Here is a 21,204-nt window from a genome sequence, read left to right as displayed (position 1 = left end):
ATTACTAACTGAAATGCCAAACAGGTATTCAGGGCCAAGCAGGTAACATAAATTAATGAAGACACAACTCCAACTACAGGCTTTTAAGTTCAAAATTTTAAAAACATCATCCCAGCCAAACAAAATAAACTACCTGTGGGCAAAACCTGGTCAGCTGCTTGTTTGTAACCCCTGCCTTACACTCATTATCCTTACCCTTAGAGTGTAAATAGTGTATATGGAATCAATATTGTCCTTAAACAGGTCCTTGAAACACAGGTGAAAGGAAACTATCAGAATTCTAGGGACATGTTGGTGAACTTGGAAAGCATGGATCTTCCAAGACTGGTTCCAGCTAAGCAGGAGCCGGGGAACTCAGATTTAGAAAGGACAGCATGAGCAGAGAGAAGCGCAGATTCACAGTCAAAAGGTGCAAAACCATTGTCTTCGACGCATCCAGAATTTAATCCTGGTTTCCCTGTCCCTTCTCATAGCAAGACTGCTATCTAGTTATGCAGACATAGGAGAAATAAGGAAATGTGAGGTCTCAATAGAGCCTATTTTGTGGATGAGCAAGTAATCAGAAAATCTAAGAATCACCTTGCCTTAGGGGGAGCTAAATCTATAAACTGGTTGACTGATTATTTCATCGCACTACCTGGATGTTACTATATTTGCCCCTAGTTTGTCTGTTTGAAGTGATTATTCTTCAAAGGGTGTTTTTCTTTCTTTCTTTTTTTTTCCTGAACAAAGTAAGCCTCAAAATAATTCATATTTCAATTGAGCCTATGTTCTCCAATCTTTGTTTCATGGTCTGTGTTATCAACCTTTGTTTTAGTACAAGTACGTAGTAGTGTCATGTCCAGCAATGTGTTTTAAGGCTATAATGGAATGTTCCTCTTAAACAGACAGGAACAGCACTAATGATGGACTGCTTAGGTAGCTTTGTAAATTAGATCATCCCTTCCATGAATAACCCCACAAAATTCCACAAATTATGGCTAGTTGGAGGACAATGCTCAGCAAGAGCTCAACAGCAAAGATCACAAATTTTTTTTTTAAAGAACTTGGTGAACATTTTGAAAGCTCTATAAAAGCCTAAATTAGGTCTGTGTTCGATTTTCATGTTGAATGCATAAACAATCATAGATGTCAAGTAAACTTACTAACATTTTAGTTTTTATTCATAAAAATTATTATTTTGACTCCAATAAAAAGTGTATCATTAAAGTTCATTAAGACATGGAAGGGGGGGGCGCCTGGGTGGCTCAGTCGGTTAAGTGACTGCCTTTGGCTCAGGTCATGATCCTGGAGTCCCCGGATCGAGTCCCGCATCGGGCTCCCTGCTCAGCAGGGAGCCTGCTTCTCCCTCTGACCCTCCCCCTTCTCGTGTGCTCTCTGTCTCTCTCATTCTCTCTGTCTCAAATAAATAAATAAAATCTTAAAAAAAAAAAAAAAAGACATGGAAGGGGGAATAAGAACAAAGGATGAATAAAAGAGATATTCTCTATTTAACCAGATAAGAATACTTGCATTTTGACTTGTTACCAAAGAATGTACTTTAATAACTTGTGTATGTCAAAGGAGATAAGACACAGCAAATTGGCCAAAGTATGCAAAATAGAGGGGTGCCTGGGTGGCTCAGCTGGTTAAGCATCAGGTCATGACACCAGGGTCCTGAGATCAAGCCCAGCGGGGGTGAGCTCCCCGCTCAGCAGGGAGCCTGCTTCTCGCTCTCCCTCTGCCCCTAAACCCTGTTTGTGCTCTTTCTCTCTCTCTCAAATAAATAAATAAAAATCTTAAAAAAAAAATGCACACAAAAAGTATGCAAAATAGAGTGTAAAGTAGGTTAGACTCAGGTGGGAGTCCCACAAATTCAAAATTAAAAAAGATATCTCAGTTGAGATTTACAATCCACAGGAATACACCTACCAGAAGTGACAATAAAGGTCTCTTACATCACAGGCCCGGTTTTAAACACTGTATCCAATCTTTGTGACAAGATGTAAGGTACATGACACTAATACTAGCGTTGAAGGTGAGGAGGTGTTATGGAGACAAAGTGAGCAAGTGAGTGGGCTGAGCCGAGGCTACCCAGGATAAGGACTCTAACTCACTTGAATGTAACCTCCAAAAGGACAGGGACTCTTTCTGTTTTGTATCCCCAGCATGCAAAGCAGTCGCTGACATATAGTAGATACCAATAAATATCTATCGAATGAATAAAAGAAAGGACTGCTGAATGAATAAATGAATGAAAGTTGTTGACCCGCTTACCCCCTTTCCACTTGGGACTTTCAAAGGCAGGGTTGGAATGATGACGACTCTGTGAGCAGGAAATTATTAATTCAGGGACCTTAGGACACACCATTCGAGTAACATCCCTAGGATTCTTGTTATATGAGATAGAGGGCACTGGGGTAAAAATGACCATTACAATATTCCCTTAAATATTGAGCTTTATTCCCCAAAATGCATTGTAAATGAGAATTACAAGGATGTCACATCAATAATCTGTGTGAAAGTAAAAGTTAATTCATTAGTGTTTTCAAGACAGGAAAGAAAATGTCTTCTTTCTTTCTTTTCTTTTTCTTTTTTAAACTGTGATATGAAAAGCAGGGAGGTTAAGGATAGCACATCCAGGAATGTAAACTTCTTTCCCGTCTATTTGATCATGTGTTATTGGCATTAACACTGTCAATAATTCATGGTAAAAGAGGAAGTTGCCATGAAAGGTTACCCACTGTCAGGCTATGATCAATAGGTAAGACCACAGTGGGTGATGTATTATCAAGTATCAGCCAATTCACTTTATCGTGGATTTTAAAAACAGTAATAGTTGCAGTCAGTTTGTCTAACCTGAGCTAAGCTTATTTGTTCATTATCTTTTCACTGCTGGTTAAAGACTATGCCTCGAACACATTTTATTTAAGTACAGAATATCATTCTTGCTATTTAATTCCTGCAATCTGGCTGTGAGCCTGCAGAATTTGCCCCCACGTTTTGATGATGGTGTTTATATTTGAGCAAACAAAACTGTCACTTTGTTTTCCTGTCCTCCTATATTGGGTCACTTTGTGCTACATGATATGATCTAAGAAAATTCAATGCAAGGAGACACATGTCCCTTCTCATTGGAAATATTAAAACTACAGCTTCCTTCTAGCCTGTGGGAAAGAAAACAAGTCAGGTGACTGAAAGCCACGGAGGAAAGTTAATGTCATCACTATTCCCCTTCTTCCACAGAAATAATACGAGATCAAGAGGCAAGAATAGCACTGATTCCTTCAGGAAGGAATAGAAAGAAAACGGTACTTTGGTTGTTTATGTTTTTGGTATTGTGGAAGGGCATTCACACAAAAACAAGACTACCAATTCTGAATGCTTTCAAACACATTCCCAATCTAATATTATCTTGGAATCTTGGGGGAAGTGTTCAGTTATTGAAATCACTTCCTAAGTTAGGATAAATAAAATGAAACATTAGTAGCCATTTGGCTTCTTGTTTGATTTAGGAAGTAAAATCACCTGATTTATTTCCTTTTGGTTTTCAGAGCCAGACCTCTAAAACTTGAGACTTAAACACTCGAATTTGGTTTTGTTTCATTTTATGGTTTTTTTTTTATTTCACCCAAATACTGATATATAAAATAATGCAAACATTATTGGGGTGAGAAGTTTAGCCCAGTGTAATTCTTGTTATCAAAGGCATTTGCATGTGGAAAATGTACCATATCATGATAACTACAGTGGCCACCAGAAACAACAAGCTGGTGCTTCTCTAGGAAGAAAAAAATGTGGAATGCAGTAATAATAATAACAATAATAATAATAATGAAGAGAGGAAGGGGAAAAACTATAAAATAACTGATTTTCCTCTGTTTTTTTTTTTCCACCTCTCCCCAAAGATTCTATTCTTGTTTCTTGAGTACACGATTTCTCTTTTTCACTTTTGCCCGTCCTTAAACTGGTTTGACAGATGACAACCATACATCCTATTACAACTCAAACCCCAATATCTTCCCCCAATAAACTTACTGCCAGTGCACTGGAAGTGAATGGGAATCATAGAAATCCATCACCTCAAAGGAGAAGCATATGAGATTGTATGTAAAGAAGATGGCATCATTTCTAGGAGAGAGTGCCACATCACTGTACATTTGCTAATTACTTGCAACATGCATTAATGTAAAACATAATACATTTTCCTTATATGGTATTGTTTGGAGATGGAGATGGTTCTGCTTCTCAGTTTTTAATATGCTCTTTGAAAACTGACACATACTTTACCCACATCTCTTTAGGAACACAGGGATTCAAAGGCTGGATAAAATACTTTCATGCCTCTCAACACAAACCTGAGAGGGTAATTAAACAGATGGTAACAATAAACCGAATCTGAACACATCAGGGACTGGAGTCCCTTATTAGAAGCCTTACACAGTGAAGGGAGGGGGACCAGCAACTCTGGGGGAAGTGTTTAGCAGCCAACACCTTTATGTCTGCCCTGACCTCAGAAGCGGAAGCTAATCAACCGTTTAGGAATGGGTATCCTACCACCTGAGAGAGGGCACACAAGAGGTTTTCTGCATACTCTGAGGGGCAGGAAAGCAAAGGACTCTTAGCGAATGCAATGGTCCTTAGGATTGCCTTCAGAGATGTCAGTTTTAGACACACCGAGTCATTACTGTGAATCCACTATACCTTCCCCCCTCCCAACTCCTACACACACACACACACACACACACACACACACACACACATCAAAATCTTCTAAGCTGGAGGACTTGCTTGAAACACAAAGCTATTTTCCTCTACATGAGGCCAAAAACGAGATATTATAGACTTCTGTGATGACAAAGGTATTCTGAATATTTTCAACCTCATTCTCAGCGACAGAATGTTCTCCTATTTATTCCATCCTTGAAACATATTGGAATTCTACTTATTTCCCAGGTCTTCATATTGTCAGTTTGTCCTGAGATAAATTTACAGAAGAGGGGTCTTGAAGCAGTTTAATATTTCAGCTCATAAATGTGTGCATGTGGTTATTTTTCCTAGAATATAAAAATAAGCTTAAATATATAAATATTTTATACATCCCTCTGTATATCTACATCTATAGGGATACAGAGACGTGTGTGTGTGTATATATATATATATATATATATACTATATATGCATATATGTAGAATAGATGTATATGTGTGTGAGCTTAAATACATAAATATTTTATACATCTCTCTGTATATCTACATCTGCATATATAGAGATATAGAAATGTGTGTATATATATATATATATATACTATACATGTGTATTTGTACAATATATATATGTGTATACATGTACACACAGAGAAAATATCCACTATATGCAAGAATGGATCTTGTTGCTGTGGAGGTTTACAATGTTATTGTGCTATCACACATGCAAAGATGCTATTTTGCCATTATATAAGGCATTTACAACCTAGGGGATAATCAAGTCAGTGTTTGCTCTTCTTCTGTTTCTCAACCTGCTTCAGTTCTCTGCTGCAGTTGGCAAGTTCTTTGGGTGCCACTTATGAGAAACATTCAGCATCAGTACAACAATGAGTTAGCTTAACTAAGTGCTCCCAAGCAAAGGGCAATGCTCAACATACGGTGTTTTCGATTAACCAAGGTTATAATGATGATCTATTAAAGGACATTTTTGAAGACCAGGGCAAATATTAAAACGGGAAAATTACAAAACATCGACAAATGTAAATCATGTGACAAACGTAATTTCGCAGCTTGCATGTTACCTCTTTGTGAGAGCGCATCACCATATAGCCCTGTCTGATGTTAGTCTTGGGATTTCGATACTTGGTAAGTATAAAAAGACTGTTCCCATCTTGTGAGGCAGTTATACTTAAAACGACACCGATCAGCTTAGGAATTTGCCATAAAACTCTCCTAATAATATTGACTATGGTTCCAAAGTTATTTTACAAGGGAAGAGTATAATATGAATTAAATAAGAGGTGCTGCAAATAATTGAGTGGAAAAGCATAGTTGCTGCCACACAGAGTATTAGGTAACCTTTTTTTAATTAGAATGTACACTTTCAGATTACTGATTATGAACATCAGGGGACCCGAGATTTTGATTCATCAGTAATTCTCCTTTATGTCTACACTAAGATGTGAAAATGAGACCACTGGCTCTAACTTGGTATTTCAGAGCCTTTCCATGCTGGTGCCGAAGCTATTTTACCTGTAATCTCTAGTACTGCTCTGCCCCCTTGTGCTACTACAGTGAACTCAACAGAGGAAGAGTTTGCCTTAATCTTTGTACATGAACTACAGAAAAACCCCACTGTCACTTCTCACTTTTCTGGCAAGTTCAAGGTCAGTGTCTAGCTATTTTCAGCTCATCTCTTCTTGATCCATGCAGAGAAATGACAAGGTAACGTGATTCGGGGTCAGCTGTATTACAGGAACCGTTACATAAACGGAGAAAGTGAAAATCAATCCTAGCTGACAGTGACTTCGGGATAATCAACGCTCACTGGGTGCCTCTGTCAGCTCGCCTGCATCAAACACCGTGTGACTTCTGTCAGATCTTTTTAATAAAACTATATTCTCACTTTCCGCAAACCTAAGTAAATATTTCACTTGAGCTGAATTTTTTAGACGATGTTTGCCTTCTGGATTTGTAAACCGTGCCACTAATTCCTTGAAAAATTTCACGGGTGATACCTATTATCCCGAGGTTTGTTACTGACCTGAGATGGGAGGCACTGCTGTAAAATAGACCCTCCTTCTTGAGGGATCTAGGAGAGCTTTCCTACAGACTGTTGCATCTCCTGCATTACACTCAACACCTTTCCCCGAGTCACCCTCAGCCCCAACTCCTCTCTCTTCCGTGGGAGCAGAATCCCTCAATCGATCATTTCTCGTTGAGAGATTAGGTTCCTTTCTCCTCTGGAGATGTTCATCATTGCTTTTCTTTTATCTCTGTATTTTCTGCTAGGACACGTCCCCTAACAGAGAACCGGAAGCACAGCATTTAACAAGACGTTCCACGTTAGTGGCCTTCCTACCCACAGCACCTGATCTGTCAGTTCAGGGATGGAGCTGCTTTATCCCACCCACCTTGTGCTCTGCAGTACTCCATTGAAGTACAATTTACCATACTATTAGTTGTCAGTAAATTCAAAGACGGAACTCCTAAAGCTATAAAATGGATTAGAAGCAATTTAAAAAAGAATTAACAAACTAGAGTAAGAGTATACTGTCAACAAACAAATGCTCCATCATAGGACTGTAATTTGGAATTTTAATTACCCCTCTGCTTCTGTAACAAAACAATGTCTGAACTGGCAGCGATTTGAATCTCTCACAGGTCATTGAGCATTCTAGTTAATTACTCTATGAATAGCCTGTTTTTCTCCCCTCTGGAAACACGTTTCTAATGGCAGTCAAGGTCTGACAAATGTGTCATCTACATAATTAGCTAGGAAGCAACACAAAACATTAAACATGCTTTGTGCCGACAACTATCAAAACATTTCATTTGTTGTCAATTATTCATTACTTTGTAGGTTCTGAAGGGGTTGTTATTATGGAAATAAGTCCAGATGCTAACAAGGTTAGAGTTTTGGATTCAAATTAGTAATCGGAGGACTGACTTTAAAAAAAAAATGTATCTCATGTACATTCAGCGCCATGTTCAATCAGTAGGAGATTATAAACAAATTTGGCTATGCTCAAGTTAAAATGAAAACGATGCAGCCACGAACGTGAATTCGAGAGCTTCTGCTCCCTCTCTGAAGCACAGACTCTTCACTGTCATCGTAAACTTTCCCATTTGTGCCTGGTGAACGAGAATTAAACATTTCACTGCATGAGCTGACGTGGGAGAGCAAGGACAAGGAGAGAAATCTCGGTGGTTCTTGATTCCCCACCCCCACCAGCGCATATCATGTAAAAGTCAAAATTCTAGCTAACAAACTTTTGAGTGAGCCTGCCATGCTGCACACTGGTTACCTTGGGTAACCCTGGGATTTCATGAGTATGTTTTTCTCTTTCTGAAATCCGGTTTCTTTTATTACTGCTTTAATATTGTATATAAAGCCAAGTACTGTCTTGAAAGCAGCACTCCTAATGTATATAGAGGATATAAAAAGATTTCTCAGCAAAACTGACCTCTCAGTGGCAAAGAAAATTGCAGTGGAAGACACATTAGTGCGTAGTCGTATCTGAGGCTGGGATCTATGGAGACTCTCACTCCACTATCCTCTAGCCTTCCCTTATAAACCAAAATGGCTTACAAATGTCATCCACAATAGTCCAATAAAGATTAGGAACAAAACACTGTCCTTACGTTGATGAGATAAGAAAGATTTAACTGCAGAAGGCAGTGTATAAGAACAGTTCATAGGCTTGTTCTCGAATGAGAAAAATAGAATTCAAATTATATTTGTGTGTGGCTAGAATTTAATTGAGATGATCAGTTTATTTTCTACATAATGTTTGATCAGATGCCTCTACTACAGAGCTAGATAAGAAGAAAAGGAAAAAAAGAAAAACATTCTATCAGGAGAAATCAAGAAGACCCGTTATCTACGGAGTGTGCAAAATATGTCAGGAAATAATTCTACCCTGAGCACTGAGAATGCTCAGTTAATAAAAAAAGATCAGCCCCTCGCTAAGAGAAAATAATTGTCTGTATCTATATTTTTCAAAGCAAAAAGGCAGCCACATCTTACACCAAATAGGACACATTAAAATAAGCTTTAATAATCTTTATGCAGAAGGAAACTAATCCATTTTCAGATCATACGATCCACAGCAATAAAAGGAAATCATCAAACTAAAAACAATTTTAGAAATGGCTGCAGACTCTCATTTAATTAACATGCAACAGATCATATATTTATGAGGAAGTCAAAATATTTAGGAAGCCTATAATCCTGTAAGCCTTAATGTGGTATAAAAACAACAAATAAATGCAAAGTGTTACTGTTATACATGCCTGCCTGATCAATGGTTTTCACATATTGATCTATAAATGGAGTTGACAGTCTGTGTTGGCTGCACATTTTCCAAGCAGCGCTATTTTTGCAGAAAACCAATACGGGCAATTACCTTTGTTTGAGATGCCAAGTCTTATCAATTCAATGTGATTTAGTGTCATTTTAATTAAATATCAGGATCCACTTCAGGACAATTTATACAAACAAAGCCTCAAACCTAACTATAAGCTTGATTTGAAGTAAACATGGACAAGTCCTACAGTCTCATAATATTTCTCAAAAACTCTGCTAAACAGAAGGCTTATATTTTTAGTAGCAATTTTTATGTCTGCCTTTTTGGCTAGCCACAACTTTGGCAAGTATCCTATAATCACAGAAGTAAGAAACAAAAGAAAATTGTTTCCTCTTTTTCTTTATAATATATTAAAAAAGAAAAATGAACATGCACAGTCTGTTAATGGAAGCAGGAGTCATGTACGTTAGCATTTAGGAATGGCTCGACCTAAGTCCTTATCCTAACGGTAATAAAAAGATATTTCCCTGTCCATGAGGGCCATGAATAAAGTATTGCACTTCTGTGGAGTTTACAAGATGGAAATGGTGCATATTCATACACGTGGCTGCTTAAGACACCAGCATTAAATGCCAAAACTGCTCCTGTCTGCAAATCCTAGGTCTGCAATTTCCCTGATTTGGGCTATTTAAACTCTTCATTAATATCTATTCTAAACTGTCTAGTAGGCTGGAGCTTCCCTCTTACAAATAACATCAAAGCCGCATTAAACCTTTTGCAATAGCTATTTGCTGGACTGCACGTTAGCCTTTCGGCCCTTAAAGAGACACACTTCACCTGCCCCCCATTTACGCTCACCAAGCTGTCTGCTTTTGGGTTTCGCACATTCGGGCAAATAAGCAGTCCACCTTTAAGAGGTCTCACTCCGGTGCTCAGGATGAGACAACAAATCACTGAGACCAAAGAGCGTTCCTTCCCCACCAAATGGAGGTCTCCAGATCTCTCTTACAAGGAGAGGCAATTTTCTGCTAACCACATCCTCCCGTGTCCAAACTTCCCACCTCTCCAACATTGGCCAGGTGGCAAAGTGGCCTTTTCAAATTTTGAAAAGGCATTGATCTTATTAACTACATAAAAAATGATCATTTGGTGTTTAAAGAAAACGATGCATACAGCCAATGAAATACTAATGGAGGATTAATACCTGTTTTAAGGAAATGCTTCCGTGAAGCCCTTAGGTAATGAAAACTTTAACATAATAAGGGAATTCACCTGTGTTTGCATAGCACAGGGTCGAATAAATGTTTATATTGGCATTTCATGCTGCTCCTCTGTTTAGGATACCAAGAATATAGGCTCTTCTGACATATCCAGGAGAGTTTTATATGGTGTTCCTAGTTCACAGTCATGTTAGACATATTTTTAATTGAACACAAGAATAAAGAGAATTTTATGAATTAATGACAAAATTATACAATTGATTGGACCCAAGAACCTTTTATCATTTTCTGTAATAAGTTAAATCGTTGCGAATGTAATATCAGATTCTTATGTTATATACTCCAGTAAGTCCATATTAGATTTGCATGATAGTTATGCCAGGGGACACGTAGTATATATGTGCCATATATATTAAATATGATGCAAAACATATATATGTGTGTCTCTAAGTAGTCCTAATTTTTTTTCCGTACAGATTAAATGTAAGTGTCTCTGTTTCAACAAACCATGCTGCATGTGACACATGCATACATTTTTAGAATACATCTCCTCCCACCTCTCCTAAGTTCAAGATCTCCCCCCTTGACCTCACCCCAACCTCCAACTTCTGAAAAATCAAGTTCTTAGTTTAGCTTGAGCAGATATCTTTAACAGGCTTGTTTGAATAAATATGCCAAAATACTTTACATTCTGTCAGTATCTAGTCAGAAAATTGTGCATGGAAAAAAGAGATGAAAAGAACCAAGACAGAAAGAAAATTAGTGCCATGGCAAGCTTTCAATACAGTATCTCTGAGCCAAGTTTTCTCAGTGAAATGACATATCCTCACTAAAATACCCCTTTTATATAATTATGCACTGAGCACACATAACCAAAAGTAACTTTTATTTTTGTTCCTTATCGAGGAATACATATTGCCCAGGCTAAGAATGCGGAAACAAAAGCTGGGATAATTATAGCTAATTTAACTTTGGAAAACTCTTCTCTAGCAGTCCAGCATATAACCCCCCAAACTAAAGTTATGTAACAAGGTAATATCAACAATGAGAAACTGCATGATAAAATCCTGCCCAAAAGTGAAAAATGCTAATTTTGTCTCATTTAGCAGCTGGATACAGAAATGCTCATTAGTTTTAAGAGGGTTAATCCTTTTAACTTTTGCATATTGATATGCCAATTATGCCTAATTGTACAAGAGGCATCAGTCAAGGTAATAGTGCATAAACACATGAAAGTTATTAAGTACATCCCAACATGTAATAAAGTAGGTGTTAATTGGTAGCTGAGTTCTGCGGGCTATTGAGGTGGATAATTCATTGAGAGATGGATCACTTGTAATTTCTCTCCATAATTCCTTTTGCAGTCTCATGCTGTGATGTTTTCATGCTTGTCAAAAACAACTGCGGCATAGTGCCTTTTGTTAAACACAGCCAATAAAATATGTTAGGCATCATTAAATATACTTAACTTTTAAACTTTTTCAAAGGTACAGTTCTTACTGCTAATACATTATAGAGATTCCAATAATTTACTCTAACCACTGTCTCAAGTTCATAGTTGAGGAACATTTTAGCTGGTTTAAAAGCAAAGTCAGGCTGCCAGGGTTGTGCCTCCCGGCAGACAGTACTTTTAAATGAGAGAGTGAATAAAGAAAAACACATCTCTCCGGTAACTTATCTCAGGATGTATCTCCCACTCCCGACATGTTATCACTGACTTCCTCATGCTAAATCTGTCTATAATACCTGAAGAAAGCATGATTAAAACCATGTACTTCTCAAGCTCTTGAGATGGAATTCCGCACACTTGAAATTTGAGTGAGAACAGAGAATAAATATAATCGGTAACATGCTACTCAGCAAGTTTATCTCATTTAATAACTCAGTTAGGGAGCTGAATATTTCATGGGCCCCTATGATATTAACAGAACACTCAATTAATAGTTCACATGTTTCTGCAGAGTGACTGGGACTCGCAGCCTGTCCCCAGCTAACCTATTTCCCGCTCTTGCTCTCAGTGTGAGAAACAAAATAGATCTGGGGTCCAAAAGAGTGGCTAACATTGCATAAATAATTTTGTAACATCCTATGGCCTCAGCTGCAAGTTACCACCATTATGGAAGAAAATTAACCAGAGGAGACCCATCGCAATCAGTGTGTTTAGGATTGCGATGCGTGCAGGGGCAGGGAGGCAATTGGCAGTAGAGTTCATCTCTAACTATTTTATTTCAGATCTTCCTAATGACACATTATCGAGACAAAATGGCTTCCTCTCCAAACCTTCCATCGCCATACCATTTAAGCTTATTCCAAATCAAATCGTAATTACAATATCATATATTGTTGGGAGATTTTAAGAAAGAGATTTTCACATTTTTTTAAAAGATTTTGTTTTCCCCCCCTCAGTTCATTCTTAGCTAATTTTAGCCTCTGGCTTTTCAAAGTGATGTACTGTATTTGGAAGTGCAAACACCACATGCTAGCATAACCTCATTATTTTTATAACACTGAAGCATGATAGTGGAGGCCCTTAAAATGAGTCAAAGGTGCTCTTCAGGCTAGCTCCAAATCCACTTTATCACTCTGGATTAAGCCCAGCTCCACTCTCACAACTGGGGATATTATTATGACTATAAGTAGGCAAGATAAAATGCATTACAAAAACAGTTTTCTCATGCACATTAGGAAAACAAATAAAACAAAGCTAAGTAGTTCTTTTTTTTTTTTTTTAACAAAATTCTGTATCTGGGAACATGGGGGTTTTAGGGTATTTGACTTACGGGTTCAATGACCTTCCCAACATCGGTGAGGATCATGGATTTACTTTGGCTCAGCCTGTCGTGGTGGCTGTTGGCATTTTTGATTCTCATTTGCACAGCTCCGGTGCCTTGACGGGTGGAATTCAGTGTTTCCACAGAGGTATCAGAATTCGTAGATTTCTGCATATTATAGGGTTATCCTGATAACATATAAAAGCATTATGTTATTCTAAATATATCTTTTCCAAGAAAAACTTGGTGGGGTGCAGGTTCCTATTTATCACTAAGGTACAAAAATGAAACAAACAATCTCCGCCTCTCTGAATAGCAGAGAAGGTAATTACTTTGTAGTTGTTTTTATCAACTGGGTCCTCTGTATGTGGACAGCGCTATATATGCCAGAGGACTTCAGAGTTCATAGCCAGCACAGCCATGCTCGTGTCGGTCCTAATTCCATTAAGGAATTCCTAATGGCAATGTGATAGTCTTCCTTATGTAGAAATGCCAACTAAGCATCCTTAGGCTACATGCTGTTTGCACTCACAACGTCACTGAACTTTTACCTACCCCATCCCACCCCACCTCTACACGCTACCACCCACAGCCTTTTTTGGTGACCAAAAACCTGCATATTTCAGTGAGTAGAACTGGAGTTAGGACAAACTAAGCTGGTCCCACTGACTATGAAATATGTTGCCTTGGCCTTCTTTGCCTGCTGCTCAGCCTTAGCCCCGACCCCCACTCACAATACCCAAGGAGGGAAAGTAAAGGTCCTTTGTCTGCTGCCATCTGCCAACTGAACTAGATTCAGTAGCTTTTCGTTGGACATAATGTTGATGAAGTATATGAAGAAAAAGAAAATCAAAACCATTTATTTAGTGATATTTGTTTTAATGGAAGAAGTCTGATTTATTTTTATTTTTGTGTATAGTGTTAGAAAATGGTCCAGTTTTATTCTTTTATGTGGAGCTGTCCAGTTTTCCCAGAACCTTTTATTGAAGAAACTGTCCTTTCCCCATTGTATATTCTTGCCTCCTTTGTCATAGATTGGCTGACCATATAATCTTGGGCTTATTTCTAGGCTTTCTACCCTGTTCTACTGATCTATGTGTCTGTTTTTGTCCCAGTATCATACTGTTTTGATTACTACAGCTTTGTAGTATATTTTGAAATCAAAAACACAAGAAGTAATACGTGTTGGTGAGTATATAGAGAAAAAAGACCCCTTGTGCACTGTTGGCAGGAATGCAAACTGGTGCAGCCACTGTGAAAACAGTATGGGGGTTCCTCAAAAAACTAAAAATAAAAGCCATATATACTGGTAGAAAAGAATATACATATTCCTTTCCCATACTGTATGATCCAGTGATTATACTACTGGGTATTTATCGAAAGAAAATTAAAAAAGATATATGCACCCCTATGTTTACTGCAGCATTATTTATAATAGCCAAGATATGGAAGCAACTTAAGTGTCCACTGAGAGATGAATAGATAAGGGAGATGTGGTATATATATGCAATAGAATATTATGCAGCCCCAAAAGGCTGAGATCATGACATTTGCAACAACATGGATGAACCTAGAGAGTATTATGCTAAGTGGAATCAGTCAGACTGAGAAAGACAAATACCATATGTTCTTACTCATACCTGGAGTCTAAAAAACAAAACACAAACAAATGGATAAACAACAAAAAGCAGAATCAGACCTATAAATACAGAGAAAAAATGGTTGGCAGAGAGAATGAGGGTGCGGAGATGGGCAAAATGGGTGAAGGGGAGTAGAGGATACAGGCTTCCAGTTATGGAATGAATAAGTCACAGGAATAAAAGTCACCGGAAATGAATATAACCAATAATATTGTAATAGAGTTGTTTGTTGACAGTTGGTAGCCATACCTGTGGTGATCACAGTATAATGTCCAATCTTGTCAAATCACTATTCTCAAATTTTTAAAAAGTTAAAAATTAAAGAATGAGATTTTTCAGGGTGTGCTTTCATGAATAAAGTTAGGGGAAGTGAAGGAACGAAAATTGAGGGACTGTCATTGTAATAGTGGCCTTGGACTCGTGGTAATTAGACTGGTTGCATAAAAAGGGGTCATGATGACTTCTTAGTGACAGCACTGTCTGTACTGATCACCTTTGTGGTCTTCTACAAGTCTACAGACCTCTGGTTCATCATTGGAAAAAAAATTGTTAGGGAGGGGGGCAGCCAAGGGGATTGCTGGGATCTGTAGGATCCTTTTTACTTTACTGATGCACTCAAAGTCTGGGAGCTCAAGAAGTATTACTGCAGATTTACAAAGCTCAACAATTTTAGGCAGATAACCAACAAGGTAAATGCTTTGGTATCACTTGATCCCAAGGAATTTGGGTAGGGGTTGAGGGGAATCTATGATTAAACAAAGAAGTCCTTTAGAGAAATCTGGGTTCTCTTCCGAGTGTGTGTAAGCCTTGATCTTTCAAACTCAAAAGATGGTGTGTTTGTAATGTTGGTGAGGGGAAATCACTTAGGCTAAAGCCACTATCCTCTGACCAAGAGCATGAAGCCATTGTATTTACATAGCCTTGCCGTGTGCCATTTTTAGAACATGTTGCTTCCTCAGAGTCTGCACCAATTTCAATGTCAAATCAACATTTGCATTCTTTCAGTGATTTTACAATCAACTGTTATTTGCCTAGTGATGAGTTACTGTCAAAAGTCTGGATTACTTAAAAGGCCTCTCATCTGGCTTCTCCACCTATTTTCTTAGGGACAGGCTGCAGAAAAAAAGTTTCAGAATCTTCCTTCTTCAGACATTCTTGTTAGGCTGACTTCTCCTCTACTGTGGTATTAAGGTGATTTCTCTCTCCTCACACTTTCTCTCCTCTAGCCATTACTTCCTTTCCCATCTGACCCCATCTTCATATTTTGTTGATACCCCAAGGCGCTCTAGTTTTTCTCTTTATTCAGCCTCCCTTGTATTTTGTGTTCTACAATGGCATTCACCCGATACTATTTCATAATTGTTCTCATATTCACAAATATTTGACAGTGTCTAACTTTGCAGAGAACTGCATTGCTCTGAGAAGAACACAGTATGGCACAAAACCTCCTCTTAAAGACTTCCACCAGCAGAAAATAAATGATCCATTCAACATTTATGGAGAGTCTCCTAAGTGGCATGCACTGTATCAGAGGCTGGAGATTCTTTTTCTTTCTTTCTTTCTTTTTTTTTTTTTTTTAATATCAAGTGCCTTACAGGTCAGTGAAGGTGATGGAGAAACAAATCAATAATTAAATGAGAGTAGAGTTGGGTCCAGTTGGGGAGAGGAGCAATGGCATTAAACTCAGGTGGCACTGGGAGGTGGAGAGAGAGAAAGTCTGCAAAGGAAGATCAGTTGGTGTTGGTGCTAAGTCAGGACAGGTTAGACATTTCAGACAAAGGGCTCAGCAATGCAAAAGTACACAAGTAACTGTGAGATTATAACGTGGATATTGAAATGTGCCATGAAGGAAAAACATAGTACCAAAAAAAGCTCAAGGAAAAGAGAAATGATGGCTTTCATAAAGAAAACGGTATTTAACCTCAGTGTGGGTGAGTGTCATCTGCTAGCCTCTCGGGGGGCTGAGGGACTGACTGAGAGCCCCTTCCTTCTAACCCAGCCAGGGCTGGAAGGGGCTGTTATTCTAGACACCCTGAGGGAGCGATGAAGGAAGACGGGTTTCCTTGGCGTAATACACAAATGTGTTGTATAGATGAAATGAGTGCAAGACAGTAGTGTGCAGGACACCCACCCCCCACCCACAGGACCCGGGGATGTGCAAGAGGAAGGAGAGAGAACAGAGGAGGAAGGAAATCTGAGGGGCTGAAATGATAGCTGTACTAATGGCTGTGGAACTTTTAACTGTTGCACTTGAGAGTTCATCCATCTGTCCAGTTAGGAGCCTCATACAAAGTGGAGAAGGCCAAATTTTTCAAGATGCCTTGGATTCCACTTATAGCCCTTTCTCGTCACCCTCTTTCAACTTCTCATTCTCTCCTTGCCTCATCCTAATACTCTATTGTTCCTCAACCAGACACCCTATGATCCTTTTCATTTTTAGCCGAAGCCCCCCACTGCAGCTCCCACTTAGGTCCCACCTCATCTACAGAGTCAACATTTCTGAAATCCATCCATTCTTCCTTACCTATCTCCTTTAAACATCCATCCTCTTGGTCAATCACTAAAACGTAGATGGGAGGGAAATACTTAAATTAATTCACATAGTGGCATTAATGATTGGTCAGACTTCCCCTCAACTCTCAGGGAAGCATTTACCTGAATCTCAGAACCTCGAGGTACTTGCAGGAACACATGTATGAATTTCACGATGCACTGGTCAGAAAGGCAATGAAGACCCGCAATTTGTGCCTTTCCGTAGTATTATTCCAGGAACATTCACAGGCCTTTGAAATCATTTTGTTGTTCCACCCCTGTTTTCTTCTCCCATTGACCCTCAACTTTCTCTATTTCATAGAGCAGATTGTAAAATCAATATTATTTTTCTATGCTTACTTATATTCTACTTCAAACATTTTGTTAACTATAAGTTATATTAAGTTTCCTATGATCTGGATGCTTATTCAGTATTCCTCTGGTTCTTCCTATAACATATCATCTACTCATTATGATTATCATAATCATCATTATTATCAAAATTTATTAGAGAAAACAGTGTTGCCTTAAGCATTTACATTCTTACAGGAGGCACAGAGAGCCGTGGTGAATGACTAATGAAAATATTGAAGAATTAGTTCATTTTGCATGTGTCTAAAATATCCATTGATTTCAGAAAACTCTCCAAATAAATCTCCCTGAGTGAGAAATTGAAATGTAAATCACTTACAACTGGCTTCACCATTTCTCTAGACTTCCTGATTTTATTTGTACCCAACGAAGAGCAAAAGGAGCCTGTGATATTGCATGAGTTCCACTTTCAATACTGCTTTAAAAACAGGAAACTGTGATGAGAATGCACTTTTGAAGAGCCACACAAACTGGCTCCACTCAACAGATGAGGTTCAGTGGTATTCTGGGCCTGATTCTCCCGCTCCCACAGCCGATACCCAGAGAGGAGGGAATATGGTGATTCATCTAATCATAAATTTCATAGCTGCTCTGTCAATTATTTGTTGCACTCTGTTAATTACATTAAGGTTCAGCAGCTTGCCCTTTTGAGTTAGAAAGTGTATTTTTGACATCTCTTCCCCATCAGTAGCATTAAAAGTAAAAGTGCATGAAGAGTTATTTGGGCGAGGCGAAACTGAAGAGGCACGATGCTACCATCTCCATGCTTCAGAGCAGAGCAAAGTGAAGCTCAGCTAGACCCAGCGTCCTCCCCACAGCACCACAGCCTGTTCAAAGTAGCTCCAGGATGGAACCCACGTCCCGCATCTCCAAACATCCCTGCTTTAGTCATAGACCCCCAAGCCAACTGGAAACCATATATGGAAAAATAAGGTAACAAGAATCCCAAAGAAGTCTAACAGAGATTAGGGAGTTCATATGATCATAGTACAGCCATATTAGGTATGTATCATGTACATCTTTCAATTTAAGTGTGTATAAATCTTCCTGTGTTTCCTCACAAAACAACAGAGACTTAATAAACATTTATTAGATATATAAATGGAAAACAAATATAGAAACTAGTTAATGTCAGTGTACACAGGCTAGCAAAATCAATTGGAAAATGTCTTTGATCAAGTCCATTTCTTATTTAAAAAAAAATGTGTGTGACTCACTTTGGCCAGTGTTTCTAAGGTCCAATGAAATATGGCTACTGCATGATAAGTTGGGGCAGAAAAGAAAAAAAAAAAAAAAAAGCAATGCTTTTCATGCCTTCTGAGGCCCATCCTTGGAGAATAATATGAATTTTTAAAAATATGAAGAATACCTTATTTTCATTTCAGAATAAGCCTTTTTTTTCTTTCTTATAAATGGGTGCGTTTAATGACCATCTTAGAATTTAGCGGGGTTATTTGTTCTGACGACAGAGAAAATCTTCCTTGACTTTCAAATTCCTATAGGTGCTTAATATTATTTCTCCAAATAGAAGGACTCTCTTGCCTGACATGGATCACCACTGAAGATGTTGTGAGGAGAACTGTCACGGAGGCAAGCATTGAGTGTGCCCCCAGGGAATTCCCATCCCATGGGTGTTAGCCTCGACTTTCACCGCGTGGCAAGTGAGCTGTCTGGTCACCCCAACCACCAAGAGCTCCGGTCCCCTCAACACACAGGAGCCCTCTGTGACAGTCTGACTCCATTCCTGTCCCAGAATGTGTGGGAAGCGCTGTTTCTCCAGGTCTGCTAAGGAGCTCAAGGAAATGCCACAGACAAATATTACTTCTGTGAGAAATTCATTTCTATCCCCTGGAAAGATCTTATGTTGATCTGTGGTAGAGCACGGTCTGTTTGTTTCCCTGTGGAAATGACTCGTGGCCATGGTAGCTCCAGGAACGTGGGGCACAGCCTTCGTACTACACTTTCCTGACAGGTCAGTAATTAACTTGCATTGTTATTGTTTGTCGACTCCACCACAGCAGCCATTTACTAAAATAACATTTTAATTTCAGTTTCCTTCCAGTTCACTTTCCTTTTTCTTTTTTTTCCCTGTGGCTTCTACATCTCTATTAAGTCTAATTTCCCCAGACCACTTCCATAAGTGGAGAGAGTGCAATAAAACTCAGTTTCAAAAAATGTCAAATATAATGAGAAAAGAACATCACAGTAAAGGAATTTGACCATAGCCACCCCATTGGGTAACATTGTCTTTGACTGGGCAGGTGTTATATATAGGAAATGTGATAATAAGGCCTCGCATTTATTTAACTTAATTCGGGAATCAGTGTGATAGTCTGCATTTACTGACAAAGTCTGGCAAGTCAGCTGCATGGATAAACTGTCATACAATTATTGTCATTACCCGTGGGCATTCTAAATGGTGAAAATGACAAGTAAAATATATTTTTTAAGTAGAATAATTCCCAGACAAAATTGTGTGACAGGCAACCTTGATCTTTTTTAGATCACGGTATCTTGTTGCCATCTCTCATCCCCTGGGCACCTTAGCTTTTTAGTCTCCATCTTATTGAGAGCAAAGAAACTGATTTACATTTCAAGTATTTTATTGAGCCTTTACCCTGAAAAATAGACTTATTAGGTCCCGCAGTTTCTACAAAAATTATTGAAAACCCTGGGGGCAGACATAAGTACGCTTGCCTACCATGGAGTCTGGTACAAGTGCAATGGAGGATGGGACTGAGGACAATTTTAAGGTGAAGGTGACATTTCACCTTGATGTTGTATAAAAATAAGACCCAAAAGGCAGAGGAGGGATGTCCAGGGCAACACAGGCTGAGAGCACCAGATTTAAGGAAAATAGCAGTGAACATCCACAACAAATGGTGGAATATGGGAGGTGGGAAAGTGAGGGAAAGAGAGTCAGGGCTGGATGAGGAGAATCTTGCCATTTCCAGTAAAGAATTTGGGTGTTGTCTTACAGAGCCCCAGAAACTGTGATGGTTTGTTTCAGGCATAATCCCCAGGATTTGGTGAAAAGACACCCAGAGAAATGGATCCCTGGCCACTGAAGAACAGTAGCATTCTCACTGGACACCTCTTTTATTTAGCAATTAACTTCAAATCAGAATAAATATCATAGTATCTATTTGTAAACACTGATCTTATGATAAGAGCACCCGAGAAGTGATCTGGGGAAAAAAATACTCCAGAACTTCAGGAACCTCCTTTTGAACCTCGAGGTGCGTGTTTAATGCTTCTGGTCACCAATTAAATGAAGAGAAAGGTGAAGACTTTACAGGAAGGACAAAATGAAGCACTTAAGGAAGCGATATCAAAAGGGTACAATCATATCTTCCTAAGGACACAGAAGAAAAATAAAGTGAAAATTAGTTAGAACTGCTTCTGAATTTCCCTCCGGTGATCAGGTAAGTAGTCCAAAATTGAAAAGCAAATAGGAATAAAATGCCTGTGCTATTTTAATTATGTTTAGGCAGTATAAGAAATTTTATGAAATGGCAATCTCCTTAGATACACAGGAGAACCATAAGGGGCATAGGTAATGCAATCCTCCCTCTGCTTCCTCTGTCAGTTTTGACCTAATCTAGCAAGAAATGCTGAGCCATTTTCCGCCTCTTGCGTACAAGTATCAATTAAGGGAAAACAGGGTGACTATC

General features: G+C 38.6%; 1 protein-coding gene across 2 annotated transcripts in view; it reads right to left on the bottom strand.

The window, feature by feature from the left end:
- ARHGAP15 (Rho GTPase activating protein 15) overlaps positions 1-21,204 on the bottom strand; it is a 600,173-nt gene that overhangs the window by 561,160 nt on the left and 17,809 nt on the right. For both annotated transcript variants that reach the window (XM_045868934.1, XM_064586464.1), the window contains exon 2: positions 12,996-13,174. In XM_045868934.1, coding sequence (XP_045724890.1) covers positions 12,996-13,160 — 165 coding nt within the window. In that variant the 5' untranslated portion in view covers positions 13,161-13,174. The remainder of the gene's footprint in view (positions 1-12,995; positions 13,175-21,204) is intronic.

This window comes from Mirounga angustirostris, unplaced genomic scaffold (assembly GCF_029215605.1).
Source record: "Mirounga angustirostris isolate CCGP_5_RB_7025 unplaced genomic scaffold, mMirAng1.0.hap1 SCAF_3, whole genome shotgun sequence".
NCBI classification, from domain to species: Eukaryota; Metazoa; Chordata; class Mammalia; order Carnivora; family Phocidae; genus Mirounga; species Mirounga angustirostris.
The sequence above is the reverse complement of the archived record's forward strand: the minus strand, read 5'-3'. Positions and strand labels throughout refer to the sequence as shown.